The sequence below is a fragment of the Triticum aestivum genome, chromosome 1D (assembly GCF_018294505.1).
Source record: "Triticum aestivum cultivar Chinese Spring chromosome 1D, IWGSC CS RefSeq v2.1, whole genome shotgun sequence".
Lineage (NCBI taxonomy): Eukaryota > Viridiplantae > Streptophyta > Magnoliopsida > Poales > Poaceae > Triticum > Triticum aestivum.
Window position 1 is genome coordinate 418,864,462 of NC_057796.1, and position 17,563 is coordinate 418,882,024.

A 17,563-nucleotide genomic window follows, 5' to 3' on the forward strand; every position below is an offset into this window, starting at 1 on the left:
AAGATAGGGGAGCACTGCAGTACGTTGATGTCATTGTGAGTTCCTGGCATACCAAAGAAGGAGTGCCAAATCCAGAGGTCGTGTGTGGCCACTGCCTCAAATACCACACTGCAACCGCCTTTGGCGCCTTTGTACATCCCCTGCCAAGCAAATGGACAGTTTTTCCATTTCCAATGCATGCAGTCGATGCTTCCAAGCATCTCAGGAAATCCTCTTGCTGCATTCTGTGCTAGGATCCGAGCAGTGTGTTCAGCATTGGGTGGTCGCAAGTACTGCCGTCCAAACACTACCACCACTGCCCTGCGGAACTTGTAGAAACAATCAATGGTCGTGGACCCGGCCATGCGCCCATAGTCTTCGAGTGAATCACCGGGAGCTCCGTATGCAAGCATCCTCATAGATGTCGTGCACTTCTGGAGTGAGGTGAATCCAAGTGTGCCGGTGCAATCCTTCTTGCACTTGAAGTAGCTGTCGAACTCCTAGATGGAATTCACAATCCTGAGGAAGAGCTTTCGGCTCATCCGATAACGGCGACGAAATACTTTGTCGCCGTGCAATGGAGCGTCGGCGAAGTAGTCGGAGTAGAGCAAGCAATAGCCTTCCAGTCGATGCCTCTGCTTCGCCTTCAGCCGGCCCGACGCCGAGCCACCTCGCCGCGGCTTTGCATTGCTCGCGAGTAGGCTGGCCAGGGCGGCAACGACCATGAGATGCTCTTCGTCCTGGACGTCGGCATCGGCTTCCTCCTCCAGCAGCGCCGCGAGCGCCTCCTCGTCGCCCGAGTCCATCGCCGAGCAGACAAATCGCCGAACACCTGGCGGACGTGGTAGGCGCGCAGCCGCCGGTATCCCGCCCTGCGCGGTCGGAGCGCCGGAAAGCTCGCTCAGGAACGGGGTGGAGGATGTCGCGGCGGAACCCTCTCTCTTTTCCGGCGGGGGAATGGCCTATCTAGCGGTGGTGGGGGGTGGTCGGCGCCGGGATCGGCAAGGCGGCGGGAGGGCGTGCGCGCATGGGGGGATCTGGACGTGCAAAGATGCGTTTTCGCCTGACAGTGGTGGCCCAGACGCTCTTTTCCCTTCCGCCAGAGCCCCCAAGTGCCCCCCAGTGCGCTGGGTTTGGCCTGGGATCGCCGGGGCCAAAAACGGGCCAAGCCGGCGGATTTTGGCGTCTTGGGGGGGCGTGACTGGGGGAGGGGGGTTTCTCGGCGCCAGCGCGAGAAAAGTCGCCCTGGGTGGCCTATTGGGGGCGCGGCTGGAGATGCTCTAATATATGATTTGTTACCATAGAAATTGTATAGAGGAAACTTCTTTCGAATATGAATTCAGTGGCATAATTTTTTGGGTCACATAACCCACATTTTAGTAACAAAACCGCACTTATAAACTCAAGTAACTAATTCCGTATGCAAACCAACAACTGGCTATTGGTTGCTTTTATTGTGCATGGGCATGTTTATAATATTGCATCCCGAGATTGCATTTAAGTATGGATCATCTCGAGGAATCAAAAGGGATGGGATGGTCATTTTATGTTAAACCTTGACTATTATGCATAAGCCTAAAAGGCCATGTAAAGATTAATAGAGGGGACGAAATTACTTCACGTACAATAAAATCAAGTCCGAATTTCGTACGACAGGACAATGGACGGTGAGGATGCTTAGCACATATGCGATCAATGTTGCCTATTTTCCATCGTACAAAAATCGGACGGGATTTGTCGTACGTCAAGCATCACTCTAAGAGGGGGTATTAACATGAGTGCCTAGCAAGCAAGCAAGAACATCATTAGTTCTCGTCTAAGCTGTAGAACGACTCACTACGTAATCGTTGCAGAGCCAAGCCATGAAATTTTGAATTAACAAATCATCCGGAACCGAATCAAATGGTCTCTCTGCACTTACGATGATCACCATTTGACCCCATCAATAGTCAATTAAAAATTCAATAATCTTTTGTATTCATTTTTTTTTGTTGAGTTACACAGAGGGTTCGGTGTCGCGATGTATCTTTCGTTTGTTATACTGAGCTGGAAATCAATCGACACGTCCCCGTTGTTGGTTGAGTTCATAGTGGCTTCTTTGTCATGGCTTGAAGCAGTCTTCGCTTCAGGCTTGATCATATAATGTGTGATGAGCGCAACAAATGTTGACAACTATACCATTTATGGTAGAATTGAATGACCACAATGATTGATGGCATGTGGTTTCTGGTGAAAAAATGATGCCCTGCCACACACAACGTTTCACTCCCTGTTCTTCTATACATATCTAGCTTCTCCATGTAGCAAGATCGCGTCTAGTTGCTAGGGGAGAATGCAAGAGCCTAGGAGAGCGATCCTGACAAACATGGTGGATACACCAATGGTCACATAGCGTGTTCTGGGAGGGAATGGGATGTATCAGAAATTTAGAGTTGGAGACGAGTAAACAGAAGAGTGCGGGCCGCACTGGTGGAACTAGCAGATGCAGATCACATGGCGGCTCTATGTTGCCAGTTCGGCACAGTTTACTCTCCACTGTTGAGCCGTTGATTTCATCACTCAGGTATCGAGCTGCTCAAGCTAAGCATGGCCAGGTCTCCAACACGTGAAGATGCTGAAGACGTGCGCGCTCTATCCATGTCACTCGGTTAAATGGAATCGTGTGACTTAAGCATGAGAAGATACGATTATTTGCATCTATTGATCGCCTCACCCATTAATTTACAAGACGCTCTCATTACTTCAGTGCCTTTTGTTCCACTTGGTGATCGCAGCTAGAGTAAAGCTCACAGTTCGTTTGCTTGGGAAAGAACCTTTTTCTCCATAACGAAACTCAAACCATAAGATTAATGCCACAAAAGGCAAAGGATGCAGCAGCTTAGGTCGACCATGCTAGATCTGTCTGACGAAGAATGACAAAAGATCCAACTGTTCTGAAATCAACAGGTAGCCACTGACCAATCAAAGGTGAAAGGAAATCAGGAATGCTTGCGTGATCAAGCAAGTGAATCGCCTTAGCTGACGAACACAGCAGGTCGCATCAACATTGCCAGGAAATGAACAAGTAATTTTAATTTACTCCCGCACAAACATATGCAAATATATTCCACCCAGAATATTAGTCAATCCTCGCTATCAACCACATCTAAAACCATGTCAACGAATGGAAACAACACCACCTTAAAGTATCCACACGAGAAGGCTCCTTATATTTGTATTAACAGAAGAGCAAAAAGATATAGCTGTATGCTTTCAGCGATCAATATCCGCACGGTGCAGCGATGCGCAAGACTACCATTTCCAATCGGCACACATCCTGTCTCCTTCCACTCACTACCCTGGCTACAACTCTGGCTGCTGGTTTTCTTCATCAGAACGCAGAGCTCAGGGCACCACGTGCTGCCTGTTGTTTCAACTCTTGGGATTTTCCACTTCCACGGAAGTACATGTACACTTGCTGCATGTTGAGTAAGAGAGTTTGATTATCACAAGTGATAGGAACAACGTCAGTTGCGATGTAAGGATCTATTGGCTATGCTGATCAGTCTAATGAAATTTGAGCATTTCATCCAAATTGTTCCAATGCTCGGGTGTGTGAAGCTACTCATCTGTAAGGAGCATGCGGCTAACACTGCATAATCATAAACTTATGAAAGAAAAATGAGAACTAAAACATTCAATTGGCTTTTGGTTGTTCACTAGTCAAGCGGTCAACCCGGGATCATGGTTGGAATAGAGAAAACAGCACACATATAATATGCCATGCAGACTAAGATCTTCAAATAACAAGAATTTAATCATCCAGAAAAAAGAGGGAGACCACACCCACCTGAATGACACCTATGCTCAGCAGTGATTCAAGGCAGAACAATCCAAATCCAACAAAGTAAAATATCTGCCAAATCAAAATTCCACAAAAATATATAAGTCAGTAAGTGGTTAATAAGACTGGCAGATCTCCCGTAAAAAAAATTAGGACTGGCAGACCCAGTAACCACTTCCAGATGCAATCTACCAAGTAAACCCCTGATACTCATATGCATGTGAGGTATAGTGCATGATGTCTGTTTCAAAATGCAAAGGATTTTCTTGTCTAGCCAGTGGACTCTGCCAGGCCTCACACTGAGGCAGCATGAAACAGCACAATCTTTGGGGAAAACATAGAACATGGGCTGGGTAAGAGGAAGATATGGGCATATTGCTACATAACAAAATTAAGCAGCACAATCATTGGTTTAAACTATAGAGCATGGGCTTGGTAAGACGTAGATATAGGCAAATGGCTACATAAACAAATTAGTCCAGGCTAATTGGATAAACCTGTAATGAAGACTTACCCCAACAATAAGGCTCTTGGTTATGACATCAATGGCAGGCAAAATCCCACTACAGCATCAGAAAGCAAAGTAATTTAGTTAATAAGATCAAAATAAAAGTTTTAATGCATACTCAACAAAGAGTAAATGTTATGGTAGAAAGGTCTAAATCTGAATATGATAACATGGAGGGTAAGAATTTATTCCAAGCAAAACTTTCGAATGACATGGATGACAAGAAACACAACAATTTCAATCTGCATTAGCAATTTACCATGTACCTGGTATAAAATTTTACTCCTGTGTTAAGTTCCAGGATAAAAATTATGCTTCTTCCATGATCCTTTGCAGAGGTCAACATTGACCACAACTCAGGAAAAAACACAAACAATCGGTTCAGGAACTTGTTACTTGACAACAAGTAGTATGTAACAGCCGCTCATGTGTATAATTTTCGGATTTGCTCCCGTATTTCTCACATGCCACTCATGTATAGCCTTTATAGCTGCATGGATGTGTTGACGCCAGTGTAAACTCCCCTGCTTGTAGTTCACCACATTTGGTGTGTGCCTGTTTCTTTCCATATTTGGGTTCCACATTAAATCTATATATCTAGTTCATTGATTATCTTTGTTAATTGTTTATTCTAACTTCTAACAACATCTTCAGACAAACCATTCAATGAAACAACTTACTTTTTATGAAAAGATCACATAATCTTTTATGGACAAAACAGAAACTGTGACCATGGAAATGCATAACCCCTCACATCTATACCCGTTTACTGCCTTACAGCCCGCACAGCAAACCAAAAGTAGGTGCACAAGAAAAGAATATGAGACTTACGTCAAAGAATTTCCTTTGAAAGGGAATGGGGGAGACACAGCTGACCACACGCAGAAGATTATGTGAATCTGGAAATGGACAAAGATGATCAGTAGGGTGTGCAGTTGAGGATAGGTTGAACCTTTTATTTAATGCTAAGATGTGGCCGCATGAAACCACTAGTAAAGTGTATCTTACCATGTAAAATAGGAAAAACCACCCAAACTTCAAAGCACTCTCAGTTCTGCGACAGGCATTATAATAAACAAGATATGGTCACATGACATATTTGGTAAGGTGAATTTCTTTCATATAGACAATAAATTCTCAATGCATATACCCTACCTCATCGCGTTATAAAGAGGGTGATACCATAACACATAAGCCCCAGGGACACCAGAAATGAAGTAGATAATGGCAAGCAGCCAAACCATGACACCTGTTAAAGCAGAGATTTGTATTAGTTTCACGAAGTTAATATAGTGATAGCAACTGCTATATCAGATGTGCACAATAAGATACACTTTAGCTATACCTTCTCCCTTAATCCATGCAGTTGTAGTCGCTATGATATTAAAGAAGAGGCAGAGAGCAATTCCTGCATGAGATCCAAATTTTACAAAAATTACACAAAATCCATTAAAAAAACTATATATCAAATTGTTTTTCCACCAGATTAGCTCTTGGTCCACTAATCAAATGAAGATGGTAGATCCCTTTGCAATATTTGAGGAATTCAAACTTATTTGCTTCTCATTTTATGTTGATAATCACATCATTCGTGCAAAATATGAAAGGAAGTTGCAACATAAATACTTGTTAGTGAATTTGTGTTAGGATCTAATAAATGTCCAAAATGATAGTCGGCATTGTTAGGATAATCCTTGTGTCCTGTAACCCCTCTCTCGTTGGTGACTTAATAATTAAGAAAGATTAGAAGCTGTAATAGCTAGCTGTAGACTCCAGGATAAGCTAGCTATGAGCTGTAAGAGCAGGTCGGCAGGGACTGGCTTCATGAAGAAGATGATGGAAATGGTTTTGTCTGCCTGTGTACTGTAGCGCCACCTTACTGTAGCACCAGGAGCACTAGCACCAGCCTAGAACTCCTATAAATAGGAGGGTGCACTTGTGTAACACAAGCTTGTAGTGTATCAACAAAGAAAATGGCTTTTAGTGTGTGAGGCAGCAAGTCACCTAAACAGCTTGTGTGCTTGTGCAAGTTGTGAGAAATAAAAGATATCGATAGAGTGTGAGAGTGAGAGTGAGAGTGAGAGAGAGGAGGGTTTCAGTGCTAGTGCTAGTGCTGTGTGTGTGTGTGATGTCAATAAAGCCTCAGTGCTAGTAGTAGTTTTGCGTGTGTGCTTGAAGCATATCTCAGGAAGAGGGGGAGTTGAGTGATTCAATTCCAACAGGCATACAGGTGCCACCAGGCTCCAGTGGCCACCTGTGCAGGTCCTGTCAGGCCACGCAGAGAGACTGACACGTGTTACAATTATGTTGCCCGTTGCAGAGAAATTGGAGAATGTTATCTGCATCACTAGTGTTTGAGGTAGGCCGGATTAGATCTGGAAGAAGAGGAGGATCAGTATTACTGGCAGATCGCCGCTGAATATGACCACTGGCTACTCACTGCTCATGTGATTTGGCTGTGGTCATGCAAGAAGAAGGGAAGGAGTGAGAGAAAGGAGTAGTAACTTGTTGTGTCTTTGGAGCAACGGGAGTCGAGAGGCATTGTGTGTCTCTGCTTTCGTCATGTTGCTGTTGGACTCTAGTTCAGGTTGCTGGGCTGATCTTTACTAGTTACAACGGCTCTTCTGACACTACTGTGGCTGATCTGATCTATGGTGTGGACTTGTGGTGCTGTTAACTATGCTGGTACTTTTAGTTGGTCGTTGGCCATGCTTGTCCGGCTACTTGGCTTTGTTGATCTGCCTGCTGTGGAGGCTTGGGGATGGTACAACCGGAGGCAGCGAAACAGAGAGGACCAAGAGAATGGAGAGGTGATGGAGGCCAAGGCTTGGGACATGTGAGTAGAGGAGGTAGACGCCTGGCTGATTGGAGGTTGAGGAAGGGGCAGTGGAGGCCAGGACTTGGACTGCATTGGTATAGGTGGGAGACATGATCCTGTTGTTGGAGGTGCTTCACGTGATAATAGAAGAGAACACCCTCCAGGCTTCTGCATCATATGAAGCACACAGTTTGATATGGCGATCCAGTATTCGTAAGTCCTCGATACGCCAGCAGAAACTCAATCATGGTGGGTATGGTGGCTGGTACTGGTGGTGCGGTCAAGGCATGGAGGCAAATCTCCGCAAAGGCAGAGGTCTCGTCGAGAGTATTAGAAAATAAAAGATGGCCAAGGTTGTTATTTCATGTCAATCTTGTGAGGAAGTGTTGGGAGAATTAAGGTATGTTTAGACTGCCCAAACTGCACCATACCAAATTTCTGGTCATGACCAAAAGATTGGTCTTTGTTTGGATGGTGGGAAAACTTTTGGGCATGCCGATGCCCCCAATGTTCTTGCCAATATTGGCCAACTCATGGGCAAGCAAAAAACTTGACCAAAATTTTGGCTAGACAGATTATTGGCAGGCAAACTTGGGCCACAACCCAACAGAACCTTTGTACCAGAGAACCCAGGTTCGCAATCTATTGAGAGACCATATTAGATTCTGGATGTAAACTTGTAATCCTTACAATAAAGGGATTGGAGGTCCCGTGGAACACCACGTAATTATTTCCCAAAATAATCTGAAGTACTCAAGCAAAAGAAAAGGTAATGGCAGCACAACATATTCATACCAAACAGCACATTTTCCACATTACCAGAGCTTACCCAAAAATGATGAAAATGCAAGGTACTGCATTTTTTGTAGATGGATGGGTATCTCATTTGAAATATTGTGATGAATGAGAGGGAAAAAGGGTGGCCAGTTTTTGTCTTCTATGACAATGCCAGCTGAAAATAAAACAAAGAAGTGATTAGGAGAAATATAATTGTGCAAACACACTGCTAGGGAAACCATACAAAGTATAAAACTAAATTTGCTCTTGCCAGAAGAAATGGCAATTGTTTATTTTCGGACATCCCAAAATTGGAGCCTTGAAATGACCAATTCTAAATTATCAATCTAAGAAAAGGATCATTGTCAGCAAATATTACCAATAACCATGCAGGTTGCAGTGTGACATACTGATAACCCTGATGTCCCATCCCGTGTCCTAAACTCTAAATGTCTATGATGCCCTTTTATGAACAATTCCGAAACACTGTGAACTCCTCTCAAAATGAGTGGGCAGGCTACAGTTTCTTGGTACACACTTCCAGGTGCACAACTTGCTTTCATCAAGCATGCTTCTATCTTCAATTTTTTAATGTGGACAAAACAAAACTATTAAAGCTATTCAGCAAAAGGAAAGAATGCGGGTTGTACCTCGCGACGCAGCCTCTTCCTTCCTTTTCAGTTCCTAGGGCAGAGAGACAAACAAAGAGGAATCAGATCAGCAGTTGGAGAAGGAACATCTCATATGGTAAATAAAACATGTATCCACATACATGGAATACACTACAAAGAGACAATCTTTCTGTGATTTAAAATACTATGACATCTCACTGTCAAAATTCAACATATTAAATAATAAGCTCAAGAAACATGATCCTCCCAGATGAACCACCGTTTTGACTGGGAAACAAAATTGTATAGACCATTCATCACTGGATATACGACGCCATAACCAACCAAATTTACAAAGAAGTTGAGATATAGATTCCCCTATCTGGATAACAAGACCAAGTGACAAAACCAGGTCGAAATGAAATGGTTCTTGCACCTGTTCTTGGGACAAATGGTAATCAGAAAGAAAGAAAAAATCAAATGATTGTTACACATGTTTTCCTATACATGTTTGCAATTTTTCATCAATTTAAGATAAATTTATGCTGACATAGAGCGCCGCATTGTTTTCCTCACAGCACAAATTTATCTTACATTGATGAGAAATCAGAATTGTTTTTGCAGTGCTAACATTTTTTTTCCCATTAAAATTCACATGCCTGTTTGAACTACCAGCAAAAGCACCCTTTATTTTCCAGCAGAGCCACTATATGCTGCAAGATGATGCATGTTTCTGCCCCTATTACTCGGCCTCAAATTGCATCACTACCAAATAGATAGTTCTGGTAGCCATTTGACCTCCTACTCTTAAGTCAATGCACACTACCTGTTCAGTAACTCCAATGCTCTGGTGGCAATTACAGCGAACTGCTTAATTAGTATTTGGTAGGTTGAGAACACGCAGATTCTGTAGACTCATGCCAGCACACCATAAAAAATTACCATATTGTCATTGCCAGACCAGCAGATAACTAATATACAGCATCTATAATCTATAGGGATTTTAGGGCTAGGATAGCTACTATATGCAGCACTAATGGTCTGAAAATCCCAAATCAACATAAATAAGGTTCTATTGATTCACTGGTTGTAACACTAAATAAAGCAATGCCCCAGTTAGCATATCTAAATCACAAATCACAGCGACGTTGTAGATTCTGAATTTACATCTGATGTGACACCACTTATGAGAAAGCTGGTAGCATATCAATATTTCTGTAACTGGCTAAGAGCAGCAGAACAGTCCAATCACTCAGCAATTGTAACACGCATACCTTTTCTCTTTTGTTTAGCTCGGCTTCCATCGCTTGGAGTTCTTTTTCCTTTTTCTTCACATCCTAAATGAGATAATAACATGCATGATATAAATATATAAACAAACTACAAGGGATAACCAATACAAACATTTTTTAGAAACTTAATCAAAACTAACTTTACACATGAACAGTATAAATAAAGGAATAACTGTCACGTTTTGTATACAGTTTTACCCCATTCAGTCAATTTTATAAGGCGAACTTTGAGCTGGCACATGGATCTCTTACGATTGAGAAAGTGACCAAACAGAATGACTAAAGTACCCTTCCATTAACTGTTTTCGAAATATGCGAGAGAATATTTTACGTGGTTGGTCATGCATATATTCTTAAAAAGATAATGAAACAAATAATGGCAAAAATACAACAAAATTATTTATGCTAGGACGTCTTATAACTTTCACCAAAATTGGAAAACAGACCATCAGACTTATAGAAATTCTCACAAGAAGTACTTGATGATACATAAGGAATAGATAAATGGCAATGACGAACAGAACATCTATCCAATTCCAATTAGAGTAAGAAGCTGGCTGACACAATTTTCTTGAGTGAAGAAAAACTTCTCAAAACTAAACGTACCTTAGTTGAATCCATAGGAATGTCCACATTATAAAAACCCGCAGGCTCGTGGGAGAGAGGTGAAAGTCGAGAATTGGAGGCAGGAGGGACACTCCCTCCCTGTAGAAAATGAAGCATTTGGAAGATATTAGGAACGGACAGCTCCAAAAATAGAAGCCTCTGAGCAACTTAATAATAGCATAATATTTCCTTTGCCAACAACTAGCCTTCTGCTCAACATCAATATTTTATGTACTTCTATGTAATGAATATGTATGGAATATCAACATAACATAACATACAATGGAAATCAGATGAAAGATCTAACAATTCAAAAATACCCAAAAGAAATGACGGGTGGTGGGTGCAAGAATTGCTGCATCCTGCATGCATACGCAGTTACTTGATTATTAGAACTTGACACAGGTTTTGGATTTAGATACCCAGTAATCAGTAAATATGCACGAGAAAAAACTAAAATATTTTGGCATGTTATTGAGCATGGCCTGCCAATGCATACTTTCACGGGCATGTGCATAGGCACATTAAGTTTTCAAGGGCATATGCATAGGCACATAGTTTTTAATGTGATCACAGCGGGGTGTGTTTAAGTAGATTACACTCAAACGTTGCCTTGTCTATGTCAGCTCAATGACATCGCCGATGAATAAACCTATCTCGCGGTACAAAAGAACTTGCGACATGTAGTTCTTCAACTTTGGCTCCCACGTAGAGCCTAGCTAGAATGTAAGAATCTCGAACCTAAGATTTTTATCCATGACCTGTCCATACATTTTTGTCTTACGAACATACCTATCCATATACACATTAACCATGTTCCAACATATGTAGCTTATAGCACATTGGAAAATTTCTAGAAACCATTTGAATTACTGAGCACCAAAACAGTGGGTCTGAAATTAGTGATGTCTCAAAATGAACCCAAGGGCAGCAAGTGGCTCATCCTCTACCTGACAAACACTACCAGCATTCCACCATACATAATGTCGAGGTCCCTAATGTTTAACATAGCATATGGTGGTAACCGAGCTCCAGCAACTTCACACTAGTACTCAGTAACTAATTAACAAGCAAACCAAGTGAGCAACTTCACACTAGTACTCAGTAACTAATTAACAAGCAAACCAAGTCATATAAGACAGTATCACACACATCAATCAAACTATCAAACATACCGCATTGTGTAAGTTTGCTTGCCACGACACCAAAATCCCAAGTTCAAGCAACAAGGGTACATTTTAGTTCCATGCATCTAGCTTCCAATTACTTCGCATCAAGCTAGCTAATCATCCACCGCGCAGCCTTAGCTCCTCGCACGAGCACAGATCCAGAGCCAACCAACCGCTTCCTGAGCAATCAGCCGACACAGCCTACAAAGCGCAATCGCCACGCCAACTCGAGGCGCACAAATCCGCGTCCCCCTCCCATGCCCAGATCCAGCGCGCGGGGAACCAAACAAGCAATGCCGATCTCGAACGCGGGTACGGCCGACGCGGACCAGGCCAGGAAAGGAAAATAATTAAAAAAAAGGCAGCACGAGATCTACGCAGACGGGGGAAGCACTGCATCTCGAGCGCGAGCGCTCGCGCCGACGGGAGGGAGAGCTTTGAGGGGTCGAGCGAGCACTCACGGCGAAGGGATTGACGTCGTCGTCCTCGAAGCCGTTGCGGCCCGCCATGGGTCTCCGGGGCCCTTCTCCGACGGGCGGCGGCGATGGGCGGCGGCGTGGTGGCGACCGACCAGGTGCGTGCGGCGTGCCTCCCTCTCCTCTCTCTCTCTAGTCGCGTTGCTTTCTAGTCTAGTCTGGTACGGGGAAAGGGAGACGCGGTGGCTGCGCGCGAGGTAGTCGCTGGCGGGTGGGGTCCGGCGGGGCTGACAGGCGGGGCCCCGGAATGCGAGACGCCAACCTGGCCGTACGGTGCGGGGCTGTGCTGGTGCTGGTGGCGGCTTTTCGGTGCGGTGCGGTGTGGCGTCCCTTTCGGCCCGCGAGCAAACTGAGATCTCGGGTTACCTTCTGCCTGCCCCTACGCGATTGGGTTCTCCATCAAGTTCAATTTTTCGTCAAGTTTGGTTCTGTTGCGTTTCGAATACAAATAGAGTAGACGTTCGGATGTCAAATATGCTATTTTAGGGACTATGTATGTATATGGGTGTGTTTGGTTTTAGCCTAGCTAAAAAAATTATCAAAGATTTTGCTATACCATGATTTGACCAATATTGACCAAAAAATGAACTAAAGTGGACAGAGGAGCATTGACATGCCAGGAAATTGGTCATGTTCCAAACAAGAACAAAAAATTTGGTCATGGCCAAAATATTTGAAAGTGGCTTTTGGTTAGAACCCAAATACATGCAAACGTATATCCTTGTGCTGCTTACGATATTCGGATCTCAGACCGAGTGTGCGATAGACTCAAACCATGCATGCAGGGGAGGGGTGTGATGGTTGCCTTTTGTAACTCTCTTCGTGATTTCATGAAAGATTTATAAACACCAATATAGGTGCACATGCTTGGGTCGTACCCGCAAGATGGTCACATGGCTCATTTTGGTCATGATTCTCCAACCTACTACATATGCAGTCTTGCTGTGGTGAGCAATCACTTGCCTCGAGCGAGACTCGGGTGTCTAGCCATAGTCGAGTCACAACTTGGATCCATTATGATAAGCAAGTTTGTCCAATACAATGACTTGACAAACCCTCTTACAAGCATCAATCTCATGCTTCGAGCCTCATGAGTAATATCGCGGGTAGATGAAGGTTATAAGAGGGTGAGCCTTCTCTTTCTTGCAGTGTCGTGTGAGAGACAACAATTCCATCTATTTGACTGAGGTGTTTGGTGCAACAGTTTCATCTATTTATTTAATATTTCAAAGAGATACTTAAAGGCATCTTATATCTGATATTTATTAAAGGGAACAACAACCATAACACTGGAGAGACAATCAGACGTGGACTGACCAGTACAAGATAAAATCACATTGCAAAATATACTACTCTCCTCCTTCCTTCGATTGTACCCCGCCAACCGGAGATTGAAAATTGCACTGAAAGTAAAGAAGGGGGCATCTACAAACGTCTTTGCCATATCGGGCTTTAAAGACTACAATAACCACTCACCCCTTGAGACGAGATCTAGAAGTTGTTGAAGAAGTATCGGTTGGAGAATCACCCCAGGCAAACAAGCTCGCAATCCATCGCCACCCGGTCCCGAGTGTTGGGGAAATTCGACCATGCTGCAGAACAAGACAGAAGAAGATGTCAAAGTCATTGCACCGATGGCCAACCAATCGCCCGCTCTCCTTGGAGGACACATCAATTGCCAAGATATGAGGAGAGCCAACAAATTTGGAGACACAAACTCTCACAAGCCCTTTCGGATTAGACATCATCGAGATAGTGAGAAGCCGGAGAGACCTCATTCCAGCACGCCATTGTCGCTACCACATTGTCGATGTCGTCGGGGGAAAGAAACAAAACCTAAGGAGAGAAAGGGAACGAATGGAAGGGTTCCCAATCCTCTTGTCGTCAATGAGGCCGCCGGACAAGGGAGAGGAAGGGGCCTATGCGGAGGCGCGGGGAAGAAATTTCACCGATGGCGGTGGCTCGGGTTGAGAGAGGCTGGGAACGTTATAATCTATTAAAAAGGGTGATTTGGTGAAGCAAATTCTACCCGAGCAACCATGGTTGATTTTCGAAAGTTATGTTAGACAAGGGAGATGAGAAGTGATAACGTTGAAGCCACAAGCAATAAAGAGTGCAGGGTGCGCAAAATACACCGTAATATATCCGAAGAAGTGTAATTCTGAGTTGTGATTTTTGTGTATACACAACACAATGAGTTAAATTAGCTCAAATATTTCTAGATAAATATGTAATACTCCATTCTGTGCAACTTGAGAATGAATGCGAAAAGCACGATCCGATCCAGAAATTGAGAGATTCAAGTCACGAAATGCTCATGCTTTTGTATCGCGGCAACCCATAGGCCATAGCATTACCATATTCATGGCTTTAGTTCTTTATATTGTATTTTGAAAATCTAGGGTGCTGAACTCACTATAAGTTAAGATATCTTCTTTTTTTGTGTGAAACTTCCGACCTTTTTTTTGTGCATGAAACTTTCAATCTATTCATCTTTAATCATGACAGTACAGTAATGACCAGAAATAATAAAAATTACATCCAGATTCGCAGACCACTTAGCGACGACTATAAGCATTGAAAGGAGCCGAAGATGCGCCGCCGTCATCGCCCCTCCCTCGTCGGAGTTGGGCATAACTTGTTGTAGTAGACAGTCGGGAAGTCATCGTGTTAAGACTCCATAGGACTAACGTACTGGAACAACACCGCCGTCGATGAAGAGAAACTGCCGATCTATTCAACTTTAATCATGACAGTACAATGAGCACCAGAAATAATAAAAACTACATCCAAATCCATATACCACCTATCGACTACAAGCACTGAAGCGAGTCGAAAGCGTAGCGCCATCATTGCCCCTCCCTTGCCGAAGCCGGGCAAAACTTGCTGTAGTAGACAGTTGGGAAGTCGTCGTGCTAAGGCCCGATAGGACCGGCGCACTAGAATAGCAACCGCCACCGACGAAGAGAAGCGTATATCGGAAGGATCCAGTCTAAAGACACACGCACATAGACGAACGAAGACCGGATCCGAGGAGATCTACCAAAGACAACCGCCAATTGAATCATGCGAGATCCGTCGGAGACACACCTCCACACGCCATCGACGATGCTGGACACACCACCTAGACAGGGACTAGACGGGGAAAATGTTATTCCATCTTGAGGGAGCCGCGGCCGTCTCGTCTCCCCGAGGAGGACACAAGCCCAGCAAAACTCACAAAATTGATCCTGGCCCTTGCTGCGGGGATGGCTCCGTTTTTTTTATGTCTTTGTACTCGCGAAATCCGTGCGACAGAATGCAAATCTTCATTTTGTCTGAAAATATTTGACTCGAAAAGGACCTCAGGACCCTGCAGACACAGCCATGTTACAATGTGCACAAGGTGTGCACTTTACACGGTGTCAAATAGGTCGGGAAAACTTCGCCGTGCAAAGAACAAAGCACAGGTCGTGAACACCACTTTCCACTGAGCAAGAACATCACCTCTGATCAGTATTTTAAGCTCAACTATCAGATAAACACAGCTTAATTAGAGCTCACAGTAGCTGAGCCCTTTTGACTCCCGGTCTCCCACCACACTACCACGGGGGTCCTCGGCTCGCACAAATCAAAGCACGACGGAGGGAAACCCAAAGCCACGCACTGTCCTCTCCGCTCGCTCTCCCACTCCCCCCTGTCTGTCCCTCCTCATGCTCACCACCATCAGACCAGCCATGCCCGCCTAGCTAGCTAAGCTAAGCTCGGCTACAAGCCCAGTAGAAGCGCGAAGGACGGTGTAGCCATGGGCTGCTGCGTCAGCAAGAAGTGCGGCGAGCCGCCGGGCGCGGCCGATGGGAGGAAGGCCGTGGAGGCCCGCGACCTGCCGCCGCCCGAGGAGGAGAAGGTCAAGGAGGTGCTCTCGGAGACGCCGCGCGTCAAGCCGCGGTCCAGGGCCAGGCGCGTCGCTGGCGGCACGGTGGTGGCGCCGTCGGCGGAGAAGGCCAGGGCCAAGGACGGCCATGGCGTCGGCGGCAGGGTCAGCAGGCCCGCGCGCTCCGTCGAGGAGAAGTCGGAGGCGGCGTCCGAGTCGTCGGCCGCGACCACGGTGGCCGGGCCCGAGCGGTCCCCGTCCAAGCCGCCCAGGTGCCGGCAGGGAAGGGCCGCGCCCGGTGGCGAGCTCAGGCGCGCCAGGCGGGACCGAGACCACGGCGCGGCCACCCCCGGCGGGCGCGGGCGCGCGTCCCAGTCGCCCCCGCCTCCGCGGCGCGACCCCGGGCGGAGGTCGCCGTCGCCGGCCGCGAAGCGGGCGCAGGACCAGCGCCGCGACACCGCCGGCTCGGCCTCGTGCGCGCAGAGAAAGCCGCCCGTGCCCGCGAGGCCATGCGGCCGCACGCCGACGCCGCCCCGTGGGCAGGAGGTGCCTCCCCAGCCATCGCCGGCGCCACCGGCGGCGGCGAAGCCACTCCCGCACGGTCCTCCTACGCAATGTGCGTCCCCACCGACGCCACAGGTACCGGAGCAGGAGGATACGGATACTCCCCCGGGCAGCGACGGCGACGCTGCGGCCGGTGGCGGCGAGGGCGAGGGGAAGGAGTCCCTGGAGAACCCCCTGGTGTCCATGGAATGCTTCATCTTCCTGTGACAGTAGCACTAGACCTGCCTTCTCTCGCTTCCCAGTAAGTAATCAGTGCTCCATTGCTACAGTTAGGAGTAACTAGATTTAGCAGCCGTGCTGATTTGGTGAATGTAATCTCGCTGGTAACTTCTTCTCGGGTTGGAATTTTGCATCCCGGGGAAGAAATCAGTCCCAGCTCTTTGGTGTACTCTGTACAACCACTACTTTCTTTGGTGTACTCTGTAATCAGTAATCTTTCCTGTAGACTGTAGCTAATCCAAGCTAAGCTAGCCAGGGCATCTCTGTAATGAACTGCATTAATACCTCTTGCCTTCCTAGTACATCGACTGCGCTCTGATCTTTCTTGTGCAAAGCTGGAGTTGCCACTTATGTTGATCCGATCCGATCCCATCCATGGATGGACCATGGCCGTTTCTTCCTCGTTGCATGGCATGGTCCATCACGATCAGTTCGCCGGGGCATTCAATTCAATGGCTCCTCATCCGCATTCGCCCAGTTCCATAACTCGGCTCAACCGCTTTGCGTTGCACGTCCGGCGTACGTCAACGGGCCGATCCGTGCCTGCGTATTCAATGCCCGCGCGTGGCGGCGATCGGCGAGCACCGACTGCTATGGTATGCATGCACACGAGCGACGTCTGTCTACTCGAGCAAATGCGCCGAGCTGCAGGCAGGCAGAACGTGTGCTCTGCTTGCTCCGTCGTCTGAGATTCGTGGGAGGAGACCGTGTCGACAGCGGCGCGTGTGGGGGCGTGGCCGTGGCCGGGGGCGGGAGCGGCAGAGCACGCGCGCCGGGGCCGCCCGCTGCCTTTTTCGCGCCACTCTCCCTTCCCTTCTCCGCCGTGCGCGCGCGCGCGCGCCCAGTGGCCACTGTGGTGTCCAGCGAC

At 46.2% G+C, this 17,563-nt stretch overlaps 2 protein-coding genes across 2 annotated transcripts; one reads left to right on the forward strand and one right to left on the reverse strand.

Moving 5' to 3' along the window:
* Positions 1 to 3,036: 3,036 nt before the first annotated feature.
* LOC123182541 (secretory carrier-associated membrane protein 3) lies at positions 3,037 to 12,339 on the reverse strand. Its single transcript, XM_044595147.1, has 12 exons — positions 12,045 to 12,339; positions 10,415 to 10,513; positions 9,791 to 9,853; positions 8,556 to 8,589; positions 7,958 to 8,080; positions 5,656 to 5,718; positions 5,466 to 5,559; positions 5,319 to 5,364; positions 5,142 to 5,209; positions 4,317 to 4,365; positions 3,809 to 3,874; positions 3,037 to 3,436 (listed from the first exon to the last, which is right to left on the reverse strand). The coding sequence occupies exons 1-12, from the start codon at positions 12,090 to 12,092 to the stop codon at positions 3,350 to 3,352; spliced, it is 840 nt and encodes a 279-aa protein (XP_044451082.1). The 5' UTR covers positions 12,093 to 12,339; the 3' UTR covers positions 3,037 to 3,349.
* Positions 12,340 to 15,610: 3,271 nt separating this feature from the next.
* On the forward strand, positions 15,611 to 16,979 carry LOC123172353 (proline-rich protein 2). The gene has a single exon (XM_044589355.1). The coding sequence runs from the start codon at positions 15,844 to 15,846 to the stop codon at positions 16,681 to 16,683; it is 840 nt and encodes a 279-aa protein (XP_044445290.1). The 5' UTR covers positions 15,611 to 15,843; the 3' UTR covers positions 16,684 to 16,979.
* Positions 16,980 to 17,563: the final 584 nt, after the last annotated feature.